Raw genomic sequence first — 25,790 nt, forward strand, 5'->3', positions numbered from 1 at the left:
GGAAAGAATGGCGACCGGTTGTCATTGTCTTGCCAAAAGGCGAGCAAAAGCCATGAACCGCCCACTGGAGTCCACCTTTGACAATTGTTTCTTCTTTGGCTACACATTAACACAACGAAACCCCCCCCTCTCTCGCCCATCTTGTCTACTTGTGGTAATCCCCGACCCCATGGTTTCTCCATCCATCACCTTCCGTCGAAAGCAAATTTGTTTTCGTCTCCCTCTGACATGCACCTTAGCTACTTGGTGACACAATGTTGTGGACTAATCTTACTTATGAAAAGACGTCACTCTCGAGCCTCTTGTATTATCATTGAATCAAATGTTGATTGATATTTCGATGTTTGTAATTTGTTAATTTTTAGTATAAGTTTGGAATTGAAAGTTACGGACATAATAAGAAAATGATTTCGAGGTCAAATTTTTATTCACATGTATGGGATTTTTTCATAGATATAAAAATATAAATGGTAAAATCTTTTATTTATTAGTATGTTTGCAAATTGGCATATTTCGGAAATAACCTATATATATATATATATATATATATATACTTTGGAAACAAAGGCTCACGCTCCTGGTTCATTTTGGAGTTTATTGTAACATCAGGATGGGGATGGCCCATGAAAATGGAATATTTTCCTTTTTTTCCTTTTCTGAAATTTGTACCAGAATTACCACTAAAGAGATCTTGGAAACACACTTCAACTTCCAAATTGTTTAGTCCAAAAACAGAATTTGGGACTGCCCCCTCTCTCCCTGTCTCTCTCAAATCAAAATCCTGCTTGAGCTCACTCGCCACTAAGTTGACTCAACTGAGTCGACTCAACCGAATCATTGCCCAAGTCAAAAAGAATATTGTAGTAGCAATTTTTTAATCAATCATTTACTTTTTTTGTTTTTTGGGTCTTTTGGTCGGGTGGCTAACAAATTGGTTAACCATCGAACCCTGTTTGGCTCCAGACCGCATCCCTGACCCGCCTTAAGTCCCGGCCCTTGAGGGTCCGACCCACGCCTTCAAAAACCGAAGCCCCGCCCATTTTCTTACTCCGAGCGTACTCGCGAGCCAAGTACTCGTGCGGGGGAACCATCTCCGAGTCAACGTCATCAAGCCCGTCATCCGAGTCGTGTATCGACTCCACCGAATCGACCCTGTAAATCTTACTCCAGTCAGGCACGTTCACCGGCGCTGACGTGGCCATATGGTGTCCACGTGGAGAAGCTGCTGCCGCCATGCCATCGTGGCCACGGAACTGGTGCACGATCCTAGGCTTCGTCGAAGAAGAATCATCGAAAGCCAAGGACAGCCCGCCCACGTGGCGGTCAGCCCGAGGCATTCGCCGACGTCCCCCCCTCACGTCCACGTTCCCGTTCCCATTACTCTCCGCCTCAGCGCGTGGACTCCATTCGCTCTGAGCATTATTGACATTCTGGTCGTCTCGGTCCGCCACGTTGTCGACCATCGACCAGACATCCTCCTCCCCGAGTTCCGGTTCGTCCGTGACGGCGTCCCCTCGGCTGTGCCCGTAACTGTAACTCCCAAGAAACCGTTCGCTTCTGCTGGTGGTCAACCGCCGGCCTTTCGCCATGAAACAATCCAAATATTCAACACCCCAAAAAAGAAAATTAAAAAAAACCCCAAAAACGAAAATGAAAAAGAAAAAAATCTATTCTAGAGAGAATCAAGCTAAATAAAAAGAGGGAGGTGAATATCAATTGGAGTCCATTAGCGAAGAGACTCAGACATAAGGAGGCCTAGCATGGGAGACTACGTATATATAGCATTTAGAGAATGAGTATGAGACAGTGGAAGCCATTTCATTTCATGTGAATTTGGACTTCATTTTGTCTTCATTTCATATCTTCACTTCACCTCACCTCCAACCAAGATGAATGGTGAGAATAGAAGACGCCAAGACTGTCACGAAACTATAAAAAAACACACAAACAAATGCTTACTGCCATGAACTTTTTTTTCAAAGAAAAGTGGGCTAACGCGCTGCTTTCAATGAGCGTGTACTGCACCCCCCCACCTGGTTGGAGGTAAACGACGATAACCAATTTGGATTTTTGGATAATCAGTGTCATTCCTTATTAATAACTTCACCTTCAAACTTTGGACTTATTATATAGTACTAAAGATTATATTTACTTATGAAATAATCTTTTATAATTAAGTAATATTATATAATAACATTGCATTAAATATAATCATTATAATAAAGTTGTGACGGGTAAATTTTAATATATTTTTATATGAATTACATTATTACTATTTATTTAACAGAACATAATTAATGATTAATAGGTGTTACTTAGGCAAGCATTTTCGTACATAAAAGATTCAAATGACGTTGATTAGATATATCCACGTCAGATTTTCATTCTCCTCTTTAGGTAGTGGAGCCCACCCATAAAAACCTATCTTGTTTGACTGCGTCCATTCCGTCCAAGCGGGTCCCGCCTCTCCACGTGGGTGCTCACAATTAAACCATCCTCCCTCTCACTCCATTAGTAGTTTGATCCTGCAACACGTGTAACGTTGGACCACTCCACACCCGCCACGTGGCTAATAGCGAAGGGTAATTTTATTGATTTATTATTTATTTTTACTAATTCTTTAAAAAGCAAAGGCTAAGGCTAAGGCTAAAGCTAATCATAGTGACAATAAATTAGCCTTCCCATAATTGATGTTTTAGGAGATTCTAAACAAGTTTATTTAAAAAATTCGAAATTATTATCTTGTGTCGTTAATGTATAATATTTATATATTTATAAAAAATATAAATATATATTTTAAAAGATTCTTGAATTAAAATTTATTTATTAATAAAATAGTAATATTTATCTATTAATAATATATCGAATTTTTATATTGATGGTGAGTTAAATATAAAATAGTTATATATGATATATCATCATTCTATTTAGTCATAATTTAAAAATATGTATTTAAAATTTTATTAAATTTTTATTTTTATATATTTATGAGGTGACACTTTGTTACTTAGTGATAGTGTATAGATATATTATGCTCGTAATACATCAATCATAAATAATTATTTTTTAATTCTTTTATTAATTAATTTGAGTGGTTTAAAGGTTAAATTAATCCCACTTGTGGGTGAGGATTAAGGAAAAGCAAAGTCTCTGGTGATGGGCACATTGAACGGTTGAGAATACAAAGGGGAAAGGCGGGGGGCCCTTTGTTGGTGGGTCCCACGATTTGCTTTGTCGTTTTGTCAAACAAATAAAAACCTTATCACCTATTTCACCGTCATAACAAAAACCTCGCAATCATAAGGCCGAAGAAAAAGCCCAAATACAAGCCTCGTTTGCCCCAAACTTCACCCCTTAATTTTCTTCAAATAATAAAAAAATTTCGAGTTTTTTTTATTTTATTTAATCAAATTTTTATTTCAAAACGAAAATATAATCAATATTATTTTAAGTAAAAAATAATATCTGAATATTTTATTTAAAAACTAAAATTTAAATCGCCCATTTTTTGTTTTTTTAAAATAAAATATCCGTTTTGTAATTCAATCGTTTCAGAACAAAGAAATTACCAATATACGAATTATTGAACATAAATTTCTTGAAAAATCTAGAATTAACAAGAATAAAAAGAATTTGTGACTGAAGATTTTGCAAAAAAAAAAAAGAAGAAAGAAATACCGAAACTCATACTGTCAATGATTGTTATGGTATGCTATTATTGAGCTAGTCTCTCTCCCTTGTGTTGGCGTTATAGTGAAGAGCAGACAGGGGGCGGTGGGACCTCGGTTTGCAGTGACCGGACCTGTCCCTGGACCCATTCACAGTGATTGGGTTTTCGGCAGATTGTAGCACCCTGACCCAACCCTTGGCTAGGACTTGATCTATCATAGTATAATCAGCATCCTATGCTGGCTTAGCTTTGTTAATCGGACGGTCATTCTTTTTTTTTCTCCTCACTACTGTCATATACTTCAAAAACTTTTGGTACACAGGGACCCCAGTTCTCTGCATTTTGTTTAGCAATTGGATAATCATTACATGGGTTTAAAAAGGACTGTACAAACCCATTGTACCCAACAAACTTCAAAGATATACAGAAAATAAGTACTACTCACTGAGAGAGATGGATCTTAAACTTAATTCGATCGTTTCTAAGTAATTATATATATATATATAGGAATAATGTTATGGTTCGATTTAAGATTTTTATTCAATATTTTATTTTATCTTTTATGACTTGAATTAAATTTAACAGATTGATCAGAAATTGATGGTGCTGCAGACTTTGTTGCCAAGTCAATATTTAGCTTTTGTGTGATGAGGATGATGATATGAACATGTACATTAGGTGCTTATGTCTCAACATTTGGTAATTGTATCGTTGTGTTGAGCATGAGGTATCTTGCCATGTGACATCGAAATCCAATCAAGGTAATCCTAGCTAATCAAGAGGGGGATCACCGATTGCCATTGAGGATCAAATGGCGGCTATAAAATATGTTCACAAATCAAACAAAGACCATCCAATAACATGGGAGAGAGTTCATGACATTTAAAAAAGTCCATGGGAGAGGCAACAAATGTGTATCTAAAAGAAACCCTCCTAAACTATCCCTCCCCATGCATGACCCACCACGGGTGTCCCTGTACTCCAAAACATGACAGCCCCAAAACACACTACCATAATCAGCAAAAGCAGATTATGTCATGGGGTTTGGATCTCTCCATGGAGATACGTATGGAGAGTTCCATGGCTTAGGGTAAGCCAACGACAAGATATGGGTCCTGTGTCATATTCAGGCAGAATCAGAATCTCACCTGCTGCACACTTAACACGACTCACCTCCAGCACCACCGCAACCACCACCATCCCCCCTTCTGCAACAAATCCCCAAAGAATTTTGTGATATCGATGCATGTGATGTCATGGTTTGCAAGGAGTGTGGTTTTTATATTGTAGAGATCCTGATAACTTTTTGGTAGTTCTCTTGATTTCGATATATGTGTGCGGCCATATGATGGCTTGTGTATATATATTCTAATGCATGCCCCGGTTAGATCCGTAGAATCAGAGCTTTGGTAATGATTGTACTGAGAAGGAATCAGGGATTATTTTTTTGAGTTTTTTATTATTAAAAAAATTAAATTTTATTTTTTAAATAAAAATAATATATCAATTAATAAATTAAATTAATAAATTAAATACTCGAGTTATTTTTCGAAGTGTAACTAATGTGAAGATCGGGAAAAGACACACAGACCGTGATTGGTTTAAGAAAAGGGTTTGATGTGCAAGGGCAGAATCAGCAAAGTTATGTTGGGTGGGAGGGCTTTGTCGGGAAGTAAGGGTCGGAGTTGTCAGGCCAGCCAATGAAACGAGATTCTTGCACGAGCTACTCAATCAAATGTTGCAGGGCAGTGGGCTCCATCGTTTTCTAGACTGGACTATAGGGCCACGCCTCATTACAGCGAGTGCAAGACAGTTCCCACCGTAAAAGAAACACTTGCATGAAAATGAAAATAACATGGACGTGGCTGTTGCCACATTTGCATGGCTTAACTGTCGTGTTTTATCAAGCCCATGGATGTTCCAATGAGGATTGAAGAGTAGACAGTAATCATGACTGCCTCCTCCTGTTTAATTATGTTCTATTTCTCTTAAAAATGCTGCTGATGTAGCCAAGAGGGGTGACTTGTCTTTTGGTTTATCTCGATCTTTAACCTTTTGTTGGGTTCTTCGTACTTATTGTTTATTAATATGATCGAACCTCTGAATATAATGCAAAAACGTATACGAGTACAAATTTCTGTACAGTGCCAAGGCTGGTCTGGCACGCACTAAATTATCTTGGTGCCATGTATGTGACAAAGTTTTCACTTTACTATAGGGGGAACTGATCGATATGAATGACAAGAGTGATGAGTCAGGAAATTCAAAGATTATGATCAAAGAGCGAGGGATCCAGTCCAATATAACAACAACAAAAATGCAAGTTGAGAACCGTTTCAGTCCTGTGGGTGGTGGGATGGATTCTATCTTTAGGAATGACAGATTGAACAGCAACAACCACCAACTGATCCCTATTTTGGAATTGTTACTTTCAGGGTTGGCCCTGTCTTTCATTGGTATGAACATTTGCATGTGCACACACACGTCTCATCTTCCCTTGAGGGATTGATGGTTCCATAACAAGGGTATTGCTACCCTTGAATGGTGCAGTACTGATACTAATTCATACTCTGCCATCCAAATTCATCACCTATCTTATTCTCTCGTGTTGATCAATTACAATATTCCACGTAGGGTACTCTAAATATGTTCTTGTCTGGACTTATGATTACTGATATTGAACAATGAATCTCAGACCAGTTGAATAATTGGCTACTGAGTTACTGAGTGCGGTTGACATAATAGCCCCTATTCCTGGAAAAACTAGAGATATAGGGAGGGATCTAGATGGACCAGCAATTTCCCTAGGGGTTGGATTTCAAAACTAGTGGCATACCTCACTGCGCCTGTACAGTTGTTCACTTGTTCTCACTTCTTATACTGACACCACCTGCTTTTGTAGCCATGAGCATGTGAAAATAGCGGTTGTTCCTGGAGGGATTGGAATTCTTAGATTTTCCTAATCTTTCTTTTGCCCTTTATTGGTGGGGTAGAAAGTGGGGGTGCATGGGAGGGCGATCATCAATAATTTCAATGGTGAAAGTTGGACTTCAAAATGTTCCTTCCTTGTTTGAAAAGTGCATATGGTTCAGCAATTTGCACTAACATTAATGCATGGTTCAGATTAATGTCAAATGTAGTGCTTTTATACTTAATTAAACAAGCTTTGTTTTCTCATTTGTTGACAGCTTAGTCAATCTCTTTTACTTCTTTTTCTTGCCCACATTCTGATTTACCATACTCTCTATTGTCATTGTCACTTTGTAATAACTATGTTACTTCATTTTCATCATGTTGTATCTGTTACCTTACAACTAAGATTCTTAATAAATGACAGAGCACTGTCGAAATGCAAGCTATGTTCCATTATTTTTCCAAGACAACCTGATCGTAATAAATCCTGATAACATTTCCAGGGGGGACCAAGTACTTAAATCCCAATATTTTCTTCAGCAGCACAGCTAGGAGAGATACTAGTTGCAGTGGTTGTTCATGTCTTCTTTTATAGAAAGACATAAACAATCACAATATTCTGGTACTTGAAAAGCATCTTTTCATTTTCAAAAAATGAAAAAGAAAAAGAAAAGCATCTTTTTCTTCTGATACAAGGATTCCTAGTTGTGTAATTTATTCACCAATGAGCCAATCTTAATCAATATGCTATTATAAAATATGAAATTCGCAAGAATCTTACCCTTCCAAAACATAAAGGGATCCTCTGGTTTGACCATATGTTTGCCTCTTCAAGTTGATCATCAAGGTCCCGAATTTCATAATTGCTGCTCCTTTCTTAAAAAAAACCTATACATCAAACATGAATTATTGAACTAATTAATTAATCAAAAATAGTTTTGAATGTCGGGTGATTGACCCCATTGCCTATGTGTCTATCACTGATTTAAGGTTACAACCTGCTATACCTTTAGTTAGTGTCTCTTCACGAATTTGAAAGAGTCTCAAGACCACTTTCAGATGGTTGTAAAGTCACTTTCGGGTTATGTTTATTACTACTGATCAGGTAGTTGTGTCAATTAACTGTACTTACTCTTGGTATGGATCAGTTAGAATGACAATTAAACAGAGAGTATATATCTTTACATAATGGGGGTTATCTCTTTGATATCAAAGAGAAGTGCTCCGCCCACTTGCATGGTGTGGTGCTTAGAGCTTGTGGTTTTGGTGCTGCTGCCAAGTCCATTTCTCATTGAAGGTGGGGTTTCATTCAATCATGAAGGGATGCACTATGGCTAGCTCTTTGTTTGTCCTAAGACAACACCATCCTATCATATGATAAGTGTCACTAGGCCCCAAGGCAGATCAAATCATGGTCATGTTCTGCCTCAAACAATTGTCATCTTTTTTATTTTTGATCAAGGGTTTCAACTAGGTTATCTGATAAACCTTGAAAATTGTCATTTAAAAACTCAACTAACCAGGGCTCTGGAAGATGTGTATGTGCACCAGAACTTTCTGAGTTAGCTTAGCAATGCTCAGATGCATATCGAGGCAGCTGGATGCCAACATTGTTACCAAAAAATACAAGTAAACCTTCATTTTCTCAAATCTGACTACGGGTTCATATCTATACCTTGAAAGAATCTGAGCATGATTGATTTTGCTTAACTGCACTCTGTTGCATAAGTTCATTCAAATGACATGGCCACATATGAGGTCAAAACTTTCATCTAAAGCCCTGTCCCATGTCTATGCATTTAGTTTGCTAGACTTCATGTAAACGTTTATAGGTTGAAATCTCCATTTGCAAAATACCAGAAGTGAGATCTTAATCATCCACCAGAAGTGAAATTGCTGTCCAGTTTAACTATCTTTTCTTGGCAAAATGGTCAGTTCTGCTATCTGCCTTGTAACATATGTTGGCATCTGGGGGCAATTAGTGGTATTAATTATCCTGATTTGGACTTGAATTCTGCATTAAAGGATCATTGTTCTATCTTTATTAATATAAGCTATACAACCAGTTGCACCAGATGTAGTGTTTGGTTTCATTACAAATTCCATTACAAAAGATCATGAAGGGAAAAAAAAGTCTATTTGTACTTGAGACCTATTTATATTTCTCTTTAGGAACAAAATTCCACCATTATGTTCTCAAACTTCTACCCACTGCCACTTGCTCGGGAACGTCGAAGTTAGGTGCAAAATATTTATGGGCTTGCAGCAGCCCATGTCAATCAGCCCAAAGCAACCATGAAAGTGTAGCTGTTGCTGATGCATTATCCAAAAACCTTGAAACCCTTTGGACAGTGGCTCATAAATTGCTCGCTAAGCCCATTAATTTTGGACACGACATGTCATCTCACTTTGGCAGTTCTGCTAGATGACATGATAGCACGAACAAAGTACTATCTAACCACTGATGTATGGGGATGAAGGCATATGGAGGGTCTGGCTACTATAATATTCTCCTAGACAAGTGGCTTTGACATGGGCATGGGAGACAAGATTGGACTTCAAATGGGGTATCTTTAAGCTGATGATGATGAGTGAATGTCCAATGGCAACTGGAAAGTTATGTTTTCTATGTAAGACAACGCATGATACGAAGCAAATAATTGCAGACGTGAAAGTTCGAGGAGGGTGGGTCTACGGTGATGTGAATAATTGGGACAATCACATCTTGGCATCGAAATTTTTCTTCTCATTTCTTTTTCCATTTTTATTCTGTAATAGGCATCTAAATCTTTCATTTGTTTGGTTCTTTCTTGGTAATGAGCCCAAAGTTGTAAACAACTTGGAAAGCAGTTCCACTCTCCTTGCCCCACCCGCACAATGAAAAGAATGGCTTAGCATGGAGAAGAACTTGAATATGCATTGGCATAATGGCTTTTCTGATAGACCAGATATCAAGGGAAAACTCTCTGAATTTCTGTCAAGCGAAAACTAAGGGTTTAGGATGCTTTGACCTGATATCAAGCAAAAGGAATTATTCAATGAAAAATAATGAAACCAAGGTTTGAGCAGTTTCAGGAAAAAGAATTATATTAATAAACTCTGGTAACCATATCAGTTATACAAATAGGCAAGAATGCCTTACTTGGCAACAGCCAGGAATGGGAGACTGTAATTTGTAAAAACAAACTAGATAAGTGATGAGAAGAATCCTTTTATCAGAGTTGTAAAGTGACTGAAGAGGCTCAAAGAAAAGGAAGCACCTAGCAAGAGTAGATATTGTGTCTGTGTCTTCCAGGATCATATTCTTGCTCTGGGGATACTTGCTCCTAAAAAAATGATACTGAAAAACCTATAGTTTGCCTATGAATCAACCGGTGCAGTGTCTGTGCAACTGAACTTCCTCTCTTTCAGTCCAGGCTTCCAGTGCTTTGCCTTCAAAGTATTCTTCTGGAAGACTCTTGGCCATTCAATGGACCCTTTCATGCCTCGAGCTATGTGTGGATTTACCAAGTCTCTAGAGCCCCATTGCCCCATTGAGTTCTGGTGCCTAAGTCCTCCTTTGACAGACTTCCTATTTGGAAAAATTGTCCCCAGACTGGAAACTGTTCCACTTGAAAGCCGTCCATCACCCTCGTCTGATATTGCTTTATAGCCACTACTACTTGCACATGATGTCCGAAGCTTTGCAGAAGATTTTTTCCTCTTTGACCGTTCTGCAGGTATTGAACATATTTCACTAATTTCTGTATTTGGAGTATTTCCACCGGTGGCTTCATCCCATTCTATTTCACACCTTGGAGCATTCTTGCATCCATCAACTGTGTTCATAATCTCTTCAAAGGAATAACTTGAACCCTGATTCTCAGCATGATTAACTCTTTCCTGGCCTCTGCTGTCTTCTTCCATGCCACTGTTATAATCAACGAAGGCACTTGAAAGCTTTGGCACACCATAATCACCATGATCATATTTCTCAGGACTCACAGGGTGGTAATTAGAAACATCACCAGTAGAACAGAAATTAAAGCATGGTTCAGTTTCCCTCTCGGAAACTTCAACTTGCTGTAGTCCTTCAAAATTTGAGAATATATCCCCTGATCTCAAAGGGTCATAGGAAAATTCCTCAATATCTTGAATATTACTAACTGATATTACTGCTTGTCCAATCACTTCAGCTGTACTTAACTCTGTCACATCCAGGCTTGCGCTTCTTGACCTCAGAAAAGTTTCAAGGACGGTTATCAGCTTGTTCATCTGAGAGTACTTACTTTCAAGGGCCAACTTTGCATCACTCAACTTCATTTGGACACGTTCTTCTCGCCAAACCTCAGCCATCTGTAACATCTTTCTCTCTTCTTCCACCACTTCTCGGATTTTCACGATTTCTATTCTCAGGTCTTCAACTTCAGCCTTATCTTCACCAATCTTCGTAGCTAGCTGATTACAGACTTCCTGCATCAGGGCGCTGGTTCTTTTTTCTTCCTCATATTTTTGAATAAACTTCGTTGCTGATAATTTAGCTTCAGCAAGCTCCTTTACTAATTGAGAATTAAGAATCTCCATCCTTTGTTGGTTCTTCCTTTCCCTGCTCAATTGACCTTTCAAATCATCAATAAATGCATAAATATTATCATGTACTTTCTGGTTCTGTGACATTCTTTCCTCTCCAAGCTTCCTCAGTAAGTATTTGACTTTTTTTCTAGAGGACCGCACTTCAGATTCAAGGTCATGAATGTATAATTGAGCTCGCACTAGTTTTGCTTGCAGCGCAGACACAAAGGACACAGTTTTGACTTGATCCTCAAGAAGCTTCATGTGACTTACAAAACAATATGCTTCAATGGGTGTTTTCAAGCATCTACTGTCCCACTTAGTTGCTCCTTCTGTTACAGACTTTGAATGTGGGAAAACAGATTCAAGCTACAAAAGTTTAAACAAATAAAAGAAAAATTAGACAAATCAGAGACAATAATAACCGGACAGTCGAACTTACAAATCAGCAGAGAAACTGTATGAAACTAAAATGCTAGTTTCTCATTGGTAAGAAAACCTAAGTGCCCATGAGCTTGGGCAGAAGAAAGGTAACTCTATAACCAATCTACAAAGGAAGCTCAAAGGCTATAATGAATCAAAATGGAAACAGAAGTTGTGAGGATATAATGTTTACAGAAACAACTTTGCATTGATGAAGATGAACAGGATGTAGTTTGAACAGCAATAACCCTTAATCTAACAAATTAAATCGAGTCTATCCTTCAAATGTTCCATTGAACAGACATCATCAAGAAGGGAATTGAGTCCTTCTAACGCCCTATTTGAGAAGATGGCTTGATCACCAATTGGCAGACAACTACTTCTAGTGATACTAAGACACATACATTATAAAGGGTTCCCTGCTTTGGACCCAATATGGTGGATTGGCTTCTCCGTAACTGATCATGCTTTGTGTCCGAACCACGTTTGCCAGGCTGCAGGGGAAAAAAACGTGTAAATATTTTCCATTCCTTTGCCAAAGACATGACAACTTAAATGTCATCAAAGCCTTGCATCAATAAACTTCAAACCAAGATGTCAACATACAATATTTACGGATTTCCTAGTAAAGTTGGGTGTTGATAAATCCGAAATGTTTTACCGGCTTTGTTGAATTCAATAAAGAACAAATGTAAGTCGAATTTGGCATCCAAAGACAAATATAAAAGAACCCCACTGAGCTAAAAGAAACATTTTTTATATCTGGTTTCTGCAAATTACCTGTAACTTTTCCCTCATGCTCAAGATTCTTTCTTTCCATTTTGCTGCATTTTTCTCAGTATCCAATCAATAAATAAGACAAACCCCACATTCATACTTAAACCCCAACAAATCCCCATGCAAAACACGTAATCAACAATTAAAAAATATTAAGTTCACATCGGGACGATAATTTCAAGTAACTTGATCAATAACGAAATAATCCGTGTACCCGAAAGCGATCAGAGGATCTACGTTTACAGGCAAAGCCAGTATTTCGGCAGCAGGACAACTCAGCAGACAGCCGCAACTGCCAGAGTCCAGCCGCCAGCTTCCTCGCCGACAGCTCCACGTGTCTGCCTCCAGCTCTAGCGCATGCGGAGGAGTGGTGCTGTTGGTGGTGGGGGTGTTTCTTCTTCTCGTCGTTGTTGCTATAGAAAGTCCAGTGCAGAAGCGGGGTTGACGGAGCTCCCGTTCCACACCTTCGTCGACGCCGGGTTTTGCGGCGAAAGGTGGCGGGCGAGTGGGTCCCCCCGGATGAGTTCATCTGGAAGGCGATGGCATTGGGGACAGGAACAAAAGGGCTCGAGTTTCGGTGAGTTTGTCTGGGGAATCAGGCATGACGCATCGCATGAAAGTAAGAACTGTAACCCCGACTCTCACCTTATTATAATGTCGTGCCTTTGTCTGGTCTGCTTTTGTTTCTGTCTTTACTATAAAAAATGGACAATCAAAGACAATAAATACTGTCCTCTCAAGCTTAAAGCTCTCCACTTTTAAATTTTTTATATATATTTACATACTCCTCTTCCTTTTACTTTTTAAATATATTTTGTATAATAATTTTATACTCGTCAAATTTGTCACGAGAATTCTCTTATCACCCCTTCAATATTTTCTATATCCAACATGATCATGTATCAAGATAATTATTCTATTGAGTGACATGGACTTCTCACGTAAGTATAACAAGTTTATCATAAAAAGTCAATTGACGAATGTAGATACATCGGTATAAAGTTAGAGCTCAAATACAAAAGTTACCATGGACGGAAAATTTTGCTAAATAAACATTTATATTGAATTGTATATATTACAATTTGAAGTTTTAATTTTGAGTTTTTGAAGATAACAGTGGGATTTACCAGAAAAGAGAGAGAATAACTCTCTTGTATCGGTCTAGTTAAAGAAGCAGTGATCATTAAGGAAGAATGGACCTCTATATGCAGTAAAAAATGTGCATGGTTCATGCATATCAAATGAAATAGAGTCATCGTACGTTAGTTTTGGATCATCAGAGATATATATTATGAACAAGAAAGGGTTTAAACATTGCATTGAATGATCCATCCGAAAATATATCAGTAGTGATGAACTAGTAGATGTAATTATAGCAGGCACTGTGTTAAAATTGGACCCAGGGTTTAAATCGTGGGTGGGAGGAATCTGATCATGGAATGGCAGATGGCACTAGGCTAGGTATCAGTTGCAGTTGCTTTGCCAAATTCCTGGTAAACAGAGAAGTTAATTTTGAGCGTTACCAACTGACTTCGAGGTGTCTGACATTAAATACAGCAGTAAGGAGCAGTGCCAGTTGCCAGGCTTTCAGCAGGTGATCCAATCAAGCACTTGCCATTCCATATCTGAATTCTGATCAAGCTAGCCACTCTCATTACTCACTGAAACCTAACCTTGGGAAAAGGTATGTACTGGTTTCAAAATCTTCATCTTTCTTCAAGTTGAGTCACATGGCAAAACCTGTTCATGATATGCCTGGTAATCGGACTCATCATTAAGGTGAAACCAACAAGTTGATGGGTCTTGATTACTATCTTTTATGATCAGGATGAATTTTCAGTACGTTTTCCCTAGATTTTGCTGTAGAAACGAGAAGAAGGTGGGCAACTATTAGACCTATAACTCTGACAAACACATCTGCATAGAGGAAAAACAAATAATAACTTCTTTTTGGTCTGAAATTGCCATTGCAAAATGTTGTTAGAAGTAACTTTTAGGGAGTATTGATGGTAAAGGATTGTACCTCAGCAGGTGTCTGGTACTCGATCCGTTTAATTAAGATTATGATACTCTATAAACAATTAAATAAAGTAAGAATAGTAACTTTATCATATTCATTACCTCAAACCTTAAACTCATATCAATTTTAACCAAATAAATAGATTTGGGTTTTAATAAGATACTTATATTATTAATCAGATTCGAATAGTATGAATATTAAATTTTATAATTAGATTCAGACACAAGTATTTCAAAATTAATATATACAATATTCATTACCATTCTTACTTTAATGTTAAACGGCAAACATGCAAGTAAATGTTGAAATATGAACCTAGCTTTATGTAATGGTGATGAGGAGCTAAATTAAACCAAATCCCTTCTTCACTAGATTTAGATGATCCATTATTTTGCCATCTACCAAGAAGTACTTCACCCCCATATGTGGGCAACCTGGGACTTAATATATTACTCAGTTGAGTAACTTTATCAACTATATATCATTGCAACTTTAAATTAAAGGAAGGACAAGTGTGCATAGGGAAATAGTTTTAAACCTTATGGTGGTCCAATGTCCAAGGTAATTTACCGTGTAAAGTGAGTTCCTAATAGTTCCAAATGCAGTGAGAGAAAGCCTTAGTGCTACCTTTTAGAGTTGATGTAATTAATTTCTTCCCTTTGAGTGAGTAACTCTCCTCGTCGAAGTGGTTGTTGATATTATGACAGTGGATCCCCCCCCAAGGTCTCTTTTTGTCAGGCTTGCCGGCAGAGTTGTTGCAGAACTAGACATTGATTATTTCGATTCTTCTCAATAGACCACAAATCAACTTCCATTCATTGTTTAGGAGAAAGAAACATTTCGGAACATGTTTAACTAGCTATGAAAATTGCATGGTTTTGTTGTACATGTTCACTTACGGCCTTCATCTTTGCCAGTTTTCGATGCTAATTTCCTGTTTACTCTTGCTTTAACAACATCATCAATCAAGTCAGATCGAGAAATATAATGAATTTATCGTCTTTTGATTTGAAATTTTGATTTATTATTATGATTATATATATATATATATATATTCGATCTTTATGGACCTTTGCTTTGTGATTAAAGCACAAGGTATAAGCATCAAAGTTCTGTGGCAATGGTGTCATCAAGTTCCTTTAATTACTCCTTAACTATATGAGTTCGTTTTCTCTTTTATTGGGAAACTTTTAGGGAATTTGAATGCCTTATCTTGAGCAAGTTGCTCACTTTAATTATGGCTTTTCACTTGATTTGATTGGCCACCCAAAAGTAATCACTAGTAGTTTGTTATATTTGGGTGGTGGCTATGGCTGGTTTTCTTTATGGATATCTATGAATCAGGTACTGAATTTAAGTTCTTGAAAGTAAATTCACCCAAAAAGTCGAACTATTATTAGACTTTTGTATGAATTTATGAAATGGAGTAATTCAATTTCTTTTATATTACTATTGCCATAAAGGGTATGGGGTAATACTACTATTTTTGTAATAAGCTCTCAATCTTGATAAGGACAAGAATTGATTACAATTATTTGGAAAATATGGGTTTTTCGATTATAATTTAAATAAGATACTTTTTTAATAAACAGTTATAATATATGAAAATAATATACAAATTTTCATTATTTATTGATTGAAAGTAATTCTTTAAATACGATTAACTAGATTTTAAATCTTCACTCTATTTCATAAAAGATGAAAATATTCAAAACTTCAATATATTTTTCATGCTGCTAATGACCTGATAGATGATCTTATCAAAACCAATGACTTTTTGAAAAATGGAAAGGAACAACCTAATGATCTTTTGGTATTATCCTAAACAGCTCATTTCTATTTCCCACTGGGGCAAGCTTGGGTATAGGACTAGGACTCAATAATGACAAGGAAAGCAAGCTCTTCAACGTAGTACATCACTCTCTTAGAATTTTTCACAACAAGCCTGGATTAATTAACCATAAGAACCTTGACCAGTGGCAGAGAGACGTAAGCATAAGACCTGTTAGAGAAAGTAAAACCAAAGCTTCATCTAAAGGCAGTGTTTGGTCGTGGCATGTGTGTATGTTTATACCAGCTAGCTATATAACGATGGCTTTGAAAGCTTTATATTTTACTAGCTTACGTTTAGCTATAGCATGTGTATGTTCCTCTTCGGGTTTTCCCACACGGTGATATCAGAACTTCTAGACACCAAACCTGGCATTGACAATGACTTCTACAGTAGATTTTTATTTTTTATTAAGCAAGGTGAGGGATACGTCTTTAATTAATAAAAATTAATAATTATTAGATTTAATATCATTTGATATTTTTTATTCATATAACATATGACGATTTGATAACATAATCACGTAAAAATTGATATTGAGCCCTATCAATATTTCGAATATATACATATAGTAACAAAAGATTCAAGCATGGATATTGATGTATCCTCCTAGAGCTAGCTTACAAAACTTTGAATGTGAAAAAAAAATTGTCAAGCATATAGCTGTAATTAGCATCTGTACATTGTCCAATATCTCAGCCGATGATAAAAGTCATACAAGAATTGCACACAAACTATATAGTAGAAACCAAGACTTGTCAGCTGGGAGATTTAATTCTTCTTTGCTTACCTATGGATATGCAACTCAATCATTTGGCCTTATCTTAAACAGCGACCTCCTCTAAGATAAACATCGTTTGCTCTTTTGTCTTTTCTATTAATTTTTTGCCCCAGAGAGGCAAACATGGTCAAGGACGACAAAGAAAACTCTTACTATAGCTATATAACCCTCGGTCGATGAGGTCAATTCTCTTGAAAATTTCCCTTATGACCCTTTCAACTATTGCAACAAATGGTTTTACCATCTCTGGTGGGTAACGTAAACACCGAGGCAAAAAGAGATGTGAAAATTACAAGTTCCATCTAGAAAATTGTAGCAAGAAAACTAGATGGAAATTAGCATTTGTTGGCAAATGAGATTGCTACCGTGCTTGAAAGCTTATGGTTTATGTGTGTTTTTTTTGTTCTTTCTTTCCCTTTGCGTTTTCCAGGTTCCAGGCAAAGAAAATCGTATTCAAGATCAAGATGTTTGTCATTGACTAGCTTAAGATATTGATTCATCATGGAGATTTTGACGGGGTATATACACGAATATTGATTCTGAAAGTTAATGACTTAATGGATTCAGATCGAATTGTAAAAGTTGATGTTCAACGTCAACAATATATGATGTTAGTATTTTGATTGATATGACCATGTAAAGATAAGTTTCGTCTTATTTTTAGATATTTCAAGATCGCACAAATTGTTGAATGCATCAAAGGAGGATCAGCAGCCATGGGGTTTTGCAATGTAATCTATAAATGCAAACTCTAGCCTTAAATACGGCATTGACCATGAGTTCTGTAAATGCATATATAAGGAATCACGTTATTTGATATAGACAAGGTCAGGTCATCAGGGATGTTGAAATTCAAGAAGACAAAAGTGATTTTTTCTTCTCCACCTTATCAAAGCTTACTTCCTTTACATATAATTTCAGTAAAATTTATATAAATTTTCGCCTAAGTGAAATCTCAAGAACAATTTTCATTGATCACTAACATATGTACTTTCTTCATGCATAAAGATTTTGAAGCAAAAAGCTATGAATTGCTAAGTATAATTCGACCATTTACCTTGAACCATAATAATAGATCAGGCAGCAAGGCTTTGATTTTCAATGTTGAATACAGATTCCTGAATGTGTTACTGTAAAAAACTAAATCTGCATCACCCTAACTTCGGCTAATTAACTAGTCAAAACACCTTTGTTACTATGCCAAAGAACATATATATGTTGAATTGGATAGAGATCAAGGTCTATGATCAGATTCTTCGCAGAAAAGGACATGGAGAAAGTGCATCCATAGGTTAACCTTGGTTTCAAGTCATCTTTGCTTAATTTGATTTAAGATGAATTTGACTATAGCTGTATGGCTTGCAGCGTGCATTCACCTGGTTCACGTTCTAACTCTTCTTCCACATGTAGTTTGCAGGCATTTGTAGAGATCCTGTGGGCATGAATCTGATAAGATTTGAAGTTTATAAAAAGGGAAAACATATAAGTTGTTGACATATATGCTGCAATCAGGGGGGGCTGCATGCAAAATTTAAGCAAGAAAAGGCAACCTAGACCGAGATGAAGTGTTTATTTGAAACGAAAGTAGATTAATCCCCTTCGGATGCCATCTTTCTTGACAGATTGATGCACCATGTTTTTCAACAACTGAGAAGATTGCACGTGATGAGGAGAAAAACATGGGAAAAAACCTTATGTATGAGACATTAATATGAGAAAAATGGAAGATTTTTGGGTTAATAACATATGTTTCTCGTTCCTTGATTTACGTTTTCTTCATATGTTATCAGTTTGATTTCATTTCCAGAAGTTGGTCAACACAAGTTGTTAGCATTTCAAGCTAGTTAATGTGAATAGAATATTCAATTCTCATCTTCTACTTTTGTTCATAATTAGCTAGTAGTTAGTTGTAAATTTAAAGCTAGTAAAATAAATAGGAATCTTGAGATTGAATGTGAAAACAGAAGCCATGTGTGTAAATGGAATATTAAGCATAGAAGAAAGGAAAAAGGTAATTAATTCGAGCAAGCACATCACCCAACCACGTGAGGAAGAAGGTAGAAGGAAAAGGAATTACAAGTCAAAGATTCCAACAGCATATATCTTGTTCACACTTGGTTTTCATTTTCCAATCCAAAGATGCTTCTCTTAATCCATTTCACACCCCAAAATCCACCATCTGTTTGGTTTTGACTTTGGTTTGCTGCTAGCAGGTTTCTCCCAACTTTGCTTGTTGTTAAGCCAATGCTTAAACCTTAAGCTGAGCCGTCTGTAGCCACCTTCATGGCTCCATCCTCACCGCCCAGAGACTAGCTTGAAGCTCGTTTCAGCTAGGCTGCACCGTCTCATCTGGGTCCCTCTTTTAGCACAGCCTGTTCAATTTTATTTGGTCAACTAACCAAGCTATCAGGTTTCCACGTAAGACCAGCGCTTAAGATCCTGTCATTCCTGTCCTACGTGGTTTCCAGGAACCTTAGTTACCTGACCTGTCTTCTTTTCTCTATAAATACTGTGGCTCCTTCCATGTTTAAGATCTCTTCTCCCGGAAAATTTCTCGGTATTACTACGTATAGATATATACAGTTTTAAGAAACTACCGGAGAAATCAGAAATGGGGAATTGTCTTCGACACGGAAAGGCATCTTGGGATGGTGACGATTGGGTGTCTTTGGCCTCAGCTCACAGGCAAGGGGATGATGATGGCGAGGTTATTAACATTATGGAGAAGGAGAGCTTGCTTGGTGCAAAGAGATTTGCTTCGTTATCTTCGTCATCTCCATCATCTCCATCCACCCGAGAGGTGAAGATAACCATTTCAAAGAAGGAGCTAGAGCAGTTGGTACAGAAAGTGGACATGCAAGGTCTGACTCTTGAACAAGTCCTGGTTAGTATGGTCAAGGGTGGAGATGTGTATGAGGTGGAGCACCATCGGCCATGGAAGCCGGTCCTACAAAGTATTCCGGAGGTGAACTAAATAAATGAGTTGCAGATGGTGCAATTCTATTCATCCTCAGTTCTCTGGGTTTCGATCATCTTTTTCCATGCCTTGAAACGTGAGAACTAGGCTTGAAATGATTCATGATTTTGTTAAGGTTATTGTACATAGCGAATAGGCCGTTTTGAAAATTTTTTATGTGTATATGTCCTGAATTCTGGTACATGAACATTTTCTGTATTTAGTTGTCATAGACTTAAGGGAATACATAATCAAATAAACTAAGGCTTCTATATCGTCCTCCACCCAAGTCCCAAAATAAAAACATCTCACTGCTTCTCATGGTTCATCCTGACAATGAAGAACAACTCTGTTGCTGCTCAATGTGCTCTCAAACTGATCAATCCTGCTTAGATGATTGTAAATTAATATTGGGATACGATTACCACGTAGGTTTCTCGCCAATCCTCCATGTGACAAACCAAAACAGAGGAACATTTCTTGCTATAACCCCTTTAATTTGCAAGCCAAGGTGATCAGAAACTAACACATGCAGAAAGTAATTGATCTTCTAGTAGTTAAACCAAATGACAACCCAAGTTGCTGATGACAACCCAAGTTACAAGGTCATGGTCCAGATTGAATTTCACCAACAATGATTCTGCCATGTCCGGACACAGAAACTTGGGCTGCTTGGCTTTGGATTATGAGTTTGGTTTGTCTTTGAACTCTTAGACTTCCAATCCAGAGTAAACCGACTAGGCTCATGTCCGTTCCATGTTGGGCAGGATTATCCCCAATCTGTCAGTTGGGCTTGGAGGAGGCCTTGTTTCGGTTCTTGTCAGGTCCAAACCTATTTCAAGAAATAAAAGAGACGTTAGATACCCAAGGAACCATCACCAGAAGTATTAAAAATCCCAACCAACGGCCACGTGCCAGATCGCAAGTGCCCTCAGGATGACTTCTAAAGGAAGTGGGAGGGAGGGAGGGAGGGACGAGAGAGAGAAAAGAAGAGAAAGGCAATCGATAGCGTTAATGCGCTAGTGGGAGTGTTTAATTTGACTGTGGGCGTCTACTTTCTCTCGAGAGGACAGCTATTTTCATTACTCCTCACTGCTTTCCTGTGTTTATTTTTTTTGCGTGGTTTGTCCTTAGTCCCCACCACTCCTTCAAGCTCATTCATGGCTTCTCTGGGCTCTCTTCTCTCTCTGTCTGCTCTCATGCCTTCCTCTCTTCCTTTCTCACATTCCCACACTTCTCTATCGCCTTGACCTTTGCTTTAATCTCTTCTCCACTTTTAGTTTTCTGTTTGTCTTGTCACGCAACCTTATTTTTTATCGAAGGAGAGAACGCATGAGTGCTGGGGTGTCTCTCAAGCGCTGCGTTAGCATGTTACTGCTTGAGCTGTTTGTGTTTTTTGCCTGTGAGTGAATTTTCAGCACTTCTTCCTAGTTTCCTGTTCGGGGTTTTGTTTATTTAGCATGATCTGTTAGTTTTAGCAGTTCGGTTTCTCTAGTCAAAATTGCATCTTTGTGTAGGAAATGTTAGCCTAGATTTCTTAAATTTTTGTTCGTACTTTTGGGCTAAGAGAAATGGCTTTTTCTTAGATTTGACAATAATAAGGCTTGTAAATTTCCGTACTTTTATGTGGGAAGATTCTTGATTAAAAATAGTATTGCAATTTTTAGGGAAGTTCTGCATTGGCTGTTTAACTTATTGAAGTTCTAATTTCTTGCATTATTGGCACTTTGATTGTGATATGTTGTAAGCGTCTAATGTTTTCCAGCTGAAAGCTTCGTTTAACTTTTTATTAGTCTTGTTATTTATGTTAAATATGATGTTTGAGAAAAGAAATGATAGATTGATGAGGAAGTTAATGTCCTGAGAATGTTTGGTTCTGTTGAATAGTTAAAATTAGTTAATAGTTTGCTAGTGATTTGTTGTAGTTCTAGCCGCCTTTCCACTGACAAATAATTTCCCCTTTGAGTGTTTGTAACTGCTTACTACGAATAGGTGTTGTAGTCGTTTACATTGTTCTTTTATCTGTTTAAGCTTTTAGAGTGACTGCTTCTTCAACAAGGATACAACTACCACAGAAAATCGGTTTAAGTGGTGTAGCAAAAACAGTGCTTAGATATGTGTGATCTTGATTTTGGTATCCCTGAGACATTTACAGAGAGGTTGACCATGATTAGAACCTGTCAAGGACAACTCTCTGTTACAACATGAAAGAGGTGTTTGAGATCTCTTGACTGCGCTATAAATCGATTGTGTTGGTGTTAGAACGAGAAAAATAGGTGTGTGGAGGGAAAAAAAACTGGGAACAGTTAAAGCTAGATGAATGAGGAACAGACATGGGACATGTCTTAACAATGCCATTGTCATTGTAACCAATGCAAAGCAACAATTTAAGGTGTAAGCACTCAGCTTTTTGCAATTTATGCTCTTAAGTATAGCATTTCTCAAGTCTTGAGTTTAAGCTTTCATGGTTTTTCTTTCCTTTCCTTTCCTAGTCTGAGGTTGTGGGCAATACGTCTTGCCTTTGTGAACTTAAGCACTTAAAGTATTTGTACTTATAGTGTGGACAAGTGAAAATTCCGCATCTTACTTATCTGGTTATCTTGGTAAAGAGTATAATGTATTCATCTCATTGATCCATGCTTTTATTTCAGGCTTCCGTGAATGTTTATCCAGCCCACTGGATCATGTTAAAGGTTATATGTTAACTGACAGACGAGCTGATGCTTTCGTACCTGAAATTACTCCAATTGCATCTCCTCAGCCATTTCTTCCTCTTCTTGCTCCCTCTCCATTGTCACCCTTCACAAATAGTTCTGTTCCTAAATTATCGGGTATATTTTACATAGTTGGGTACATTGGAATGCAAAAGCAATTGGGGTTAAGTGTTTAATTACATTTTGGACTTGGCCCTTTTGTAGGACTTTGTATGTTAAACTTCACTGCTGCTCAAAGCTTGATGAGCATGACCTCAATCGATTGTTGGGCTGCATTTGCTCCATTGTTGGCGAATGTAATATGTTGTCCACAGCTGCATGCAACTCTTGTGATTCTTGTTGGTCAATCAAGTAAAGATACTGGTGTGCTTGCTCTAAACAGTACCCTTGCCAACCCTTGCCTCTCTGATATTGAGAAAGTCTTGGAAGGCCAGGGTGCTGGTGAGAATTTGAAGCAGATTTGCGCGATTCATCCATCAAACCTTACTGAAGCATCTTGCCCTGTAAAAGATGTTGATGAATTTGAGAGCACTGTAAATTCTGCTGAGCTTCTTGCTTCATGTGAAAAGATTGATCCTGTGAAAGAATGTTGTGACCAAGTTTGTCAAGGTGCTATATCAGAAGCTGCAATAAGACTTGCACTGAAAGCTTCTGATCCTTTGAACATGGATGTGCCCCATGTTTTACCAGAACACTCAACAAGGGTAAAGGATTGTAAAACTGTTGTCCTTCGGTGGCTGGCAAGTAAACTTGATCCTTATCGAGCAAAGGAAGTTCTTAGAGGACTGACCAATTGCAATGTTAACAAAGGTGAGTTTGGACTAAAGCATAGATGTCAAATTTCACTTTATTAAATGTCTTATATTCATAGTTTAGATTCACCCCTTTACCTTCTCCTCTTAGGTATTACCATCTGATTGATATGTATAAGAGCGTCCCTTTGGACAATGAGTAGCACAGAAGTTTTTATTACCTCTATCTATTTGCTTCTACAATGGAAACCTTGTTAGCCAAGGTGGCTTTTCCTCTGTGCTTGTCAGCTATCATTTGTTGATGGCAGTTGTAGATGCTAATCTATCTGTAGGGATCTCTCAGGTCTACTGATGATATTTCAGATGACCTTTTTTGACTTTATATTTAAGTTCTTGATTTTTTCTCCGTGTTCTTTCTTCTGCTTCAGTTTGCCCTCTCGTTTTCCCCAACATGAGGCATGTTGCAAACAGCTGTGGGAATGGAATAAGTAACCAGACAGCATGTTGCGATGCCATGGATAGTTATGTTTCTCACTTGCAAAAGCAGACCCTTATCACCAACTTACAAGCTTTGGATTGTGCTACCTCACTAGGGTTGAAGCTACAGAAATACAATATCACCAGAAATGTTTATAGCCAATGTCACATAAGCCTCAAGGATTTCTCCCTTCAAGGTTCGTTTTTTTACTTGATGCACCTTTGATGAGCAAGCTGAAGTGATCTTCACATGACAATTTTGAACTGGTACTAACACTTAATTCTTTTTTTCATCATGATCAATTTGATACTTGATACCAACCACTTGTGTGCCTCAGTTGGAAGTCAGGGTAAGATGCTTAATCCACTCAGAATTGGCTGCATAAATTTGGATTTACGTACTGGGAATTATTTCCTATTTTCTTCTCTTTAAGTCAGTTTATCATCTCTGTTATCTCTAACTGTGACTTCTAATTTCTTTACTATGGTACTTATATCGTGTTAAAAGCTCTTTTTGAAAGCAGCAACAATGCTCATACCGCCTCAAGATAGTTCTGTTTAGGAGAAGAAGCATTAGGTGTTTTGTTTTTGCCTCTTGCGGTTTAGGAAAGTGGGGGTGAGAGTTGTTATAATTGGAAGATATAAACCTTTTTGGGAACTAGAAAATGCTAATTCATTGTCTAGTTGTAGCCATCATGTTCAAACAGAGCATATTAGATTATATAATATGCCCCTGACCATTTATAATATAATTGTGTCTAACTTGAGTTGCTTCCTCTGCTTTTAGTATCTGGATGCCTCCTGCCAAGCTTGCCCTCTGATGCGACATTTGACAAGTTCTCTGGTATTAGTTTCATTTGCGATCTAAATGATAATATTCCTGCTCCATGGCCCACTCTGTCACTACTACCAGCTTCATCATGCAAAAAATGTATGTTGTATTCTCAAGTTTGCTTCTAGAATGGATAGTTCATTTTAGAAAGCCATTTCAAAATTAACATGACTGTTTTCCCTCTTGTCATCTTTTACTTATTTTCACCTGGAATTTTGGCATGCAGCTGTCAGAATTCCTGCACTACCGGCAGCAACAAATGCTCAAACTGGTAAGATGTAAACCTTTTAACTCCTCAAATAATTGTACATTGGTGGAGATGAGAGGAATTTGTGGATGTTGGTCTGAAATTGATGTTGAGTTGCTAACTTGTGTTGGTCTCAAATGTGTTGGGCAAACCTAAGGTTGTAACAAGGATATCTTTGAATAAAGCTATGCCTCAAACTGAGTTATCTAAACTTTGGTCGTTGCCTATCTCTGAGTAGTGATTCTCTCTTTGGCAGGTCTTTACAATGAATATGTTGCAGTTTATCTTCTCATTGCTTCTTCGATGGCCATAATGGTGCTCTTAGAATTCTAGTTTGAGGCCGAGTCTGTCTTTCTCCATAACTAAATGATATAGCATCGGTCTCTGTAAGTCTGAGCACAACCGGACGAAGTCTTCTTGAGAAAGAGTTTTACACAATGATACCAGCATGACCCCTGTTCATTGAAAGTTATCAGTAGTGACACTCAACTTGAGGTGGATTCACATCGTGCATCTGATCATATTAATTCGTGATTCTTGCATGTTTTGTGTAATAATATTTTGTAAAGTAACTTGGGAGAAGAGAAAAGCTGTGGTGTATTTATAAGTATTAGACTATACCCTGTAAATTTTGATTGGAGATTTATAAGAATCTTACTCTATTCCTTGGGAGCTGTGGCCTGTTGAATACAACCTGCAATGCATTTGTTCATCAATCTAGCAATTTGGCAGGCTTTCCCTTTTCTACATCCATGACAATTGTTGGAACTTGGAAGTTTCTTCCCTTGCCAGTTCCCTGCTGATGTACATCCACCCTCCTACAAACTCTTCTTCAGTAAAACCATT

At 37.6% G+C, this 25,790-nt stretch overlaps 4 protein-coding genes across 5 annotated transcripts; 2 read left to right on the forward strand and 2 right to left on the reverse strand.

Moving 5' to 3' along the window:
• Positions 1–483: 483 nt before the first annotated feature.
• Positions 484–1,761, reverse strand: LOC110424405 (protein S40-5-like). Its single transcript, XM_021438960.1, has one exon. The coding sequence runs from the start codon at positions 1,587–1,589 to the stop codon at positions 936–938; it is 654 nt and encodes a 217-aa protein (XP_021294635.1). The 5' UTR covers positions 1,590–1,761; the 3' UTR covers positions 484–935.
• Positions 1,762–9,653: 7,892 nt separating this feature from the next.
• LOC110424056 (uncharacterized) lies at positions 9,654–13,052 on the reverse strand. Its single transcript, XM_021438540.2, is given in 4 exon segments — positions 9,654–10,009; positions 10,012–11,503; positions 11,962–12,051; positions 12,549–13,052. Coding segments are annotated over 4 exon segments (1,956 nt in total). The 5' UTR covers positions 12,864–13,052; the 3' UTR covers positions 9,654–9,950.
• A 6,431-nt stretch (positions 13,053–19,483) lies between these two features.
• Positions 19,484–20,194, forward strand: LOC110424211 (uncharacterized). Its single transcript, XM_021438739.2, has one exon. It carries the CDS (start codon positions 19,578–19,580, stop codon positions 19,938–19,940), a length of 363 nt encoding a protein of 120 aa, XP_021294414.1. The 5' UTR covers positions 19,484–19,577; the 3' UTR covers positions 19,941–20,194.
• Positions 20,195–20,908: 714 nt separating this feature from the next.
• LOC110424212 (putative GPI-anchored protein At1g61900) lies at positions 20,909–25,616 on the forward strand. Of its 2 annotated transcripts, none has more exons than XM_021438740.2 (8): positions 20,909–21,324; positions 22,574–22,753; positions 22,841–23,446; positions 23,817–24,062; positions 24,204–24,215; positions 24,653–24,796; positions 24,924–24,968; positions 25,201–25,616. In XM_021438740.2, the coding sequence occupies exons 1-8, from the start codon at positions 21,255–21,257 to the stop codon at positions 25,275–25,277; spliced, it is 1,380 nt and encodes a 459-aa protein (XP_021294415.1). In that variant the 5' UTR covers positions 20,909–21,254; the 3' UTR covers positions 25,278–25,616. The 2 variants fall into 2 exon arrangements, with proteins under 2 accessions (XP_021294415.1, XP_089641055.1); XM_089784929.1 differs by lacking the exon at positions 20,909–21,324 and adding an exon at positions 22,058–22,316.
• The last annotated feature ends 174 nt before the right edge of the window (positions 25,617–25,790 follow it).

This window comes from Theobroma umbraticum, unplaced genomic scaffold (assembly GCF_002168275.2).
Source record: "Theobroma umbraticum cultivar Fairchild unplaced genomic scaffold, ASM216827v3 scaffold_204.0, whole genome shotgun sequence".
NCBI lineage: Eukaryota > Viridiplantae > Streptophyta > Magnoliopsida > Malvales > Malvaceae > Theobroma > Theobroma umbraticum.

Coding starts and splice junctions, on each gene's coding strand:
- LOC110424211 (XM_021438739.2), top strand. CDS start 19,578: ATGGGGAATTGTCTTCGACACGGAAAGGCATCTTGGGATGGTGACGAT.
- LOC110424212 (XM_021438740.2), top strand. CDS start 21,255: ATGAGTGCTGGGGTGTCTCTCAAGCGCTGCGTTAGCATGTTACTGCTT. Junction 21,325..22,573: donor GCTGTTTGTGTTTTTTGCCT/GTGAGTGAATTT, acceptor CTTTTATTTCAG/GCTTCCGTGAATGTTTATCC. Junction 23,447..23,816: donor CAATTGCAATGTTAACAAAG/GTGAGTTTGGAC, acceptor CTTCTGCTTCAG/TTTGCCCTCTCGTTTTCCCC.
- LOC110424405 (XM_021438960.1), bottom strand. CDS start 1,589: ATGGCGAAAGGCCGGCGGTTGACCACCAGCAGAAGCGAACGGTTTCTT.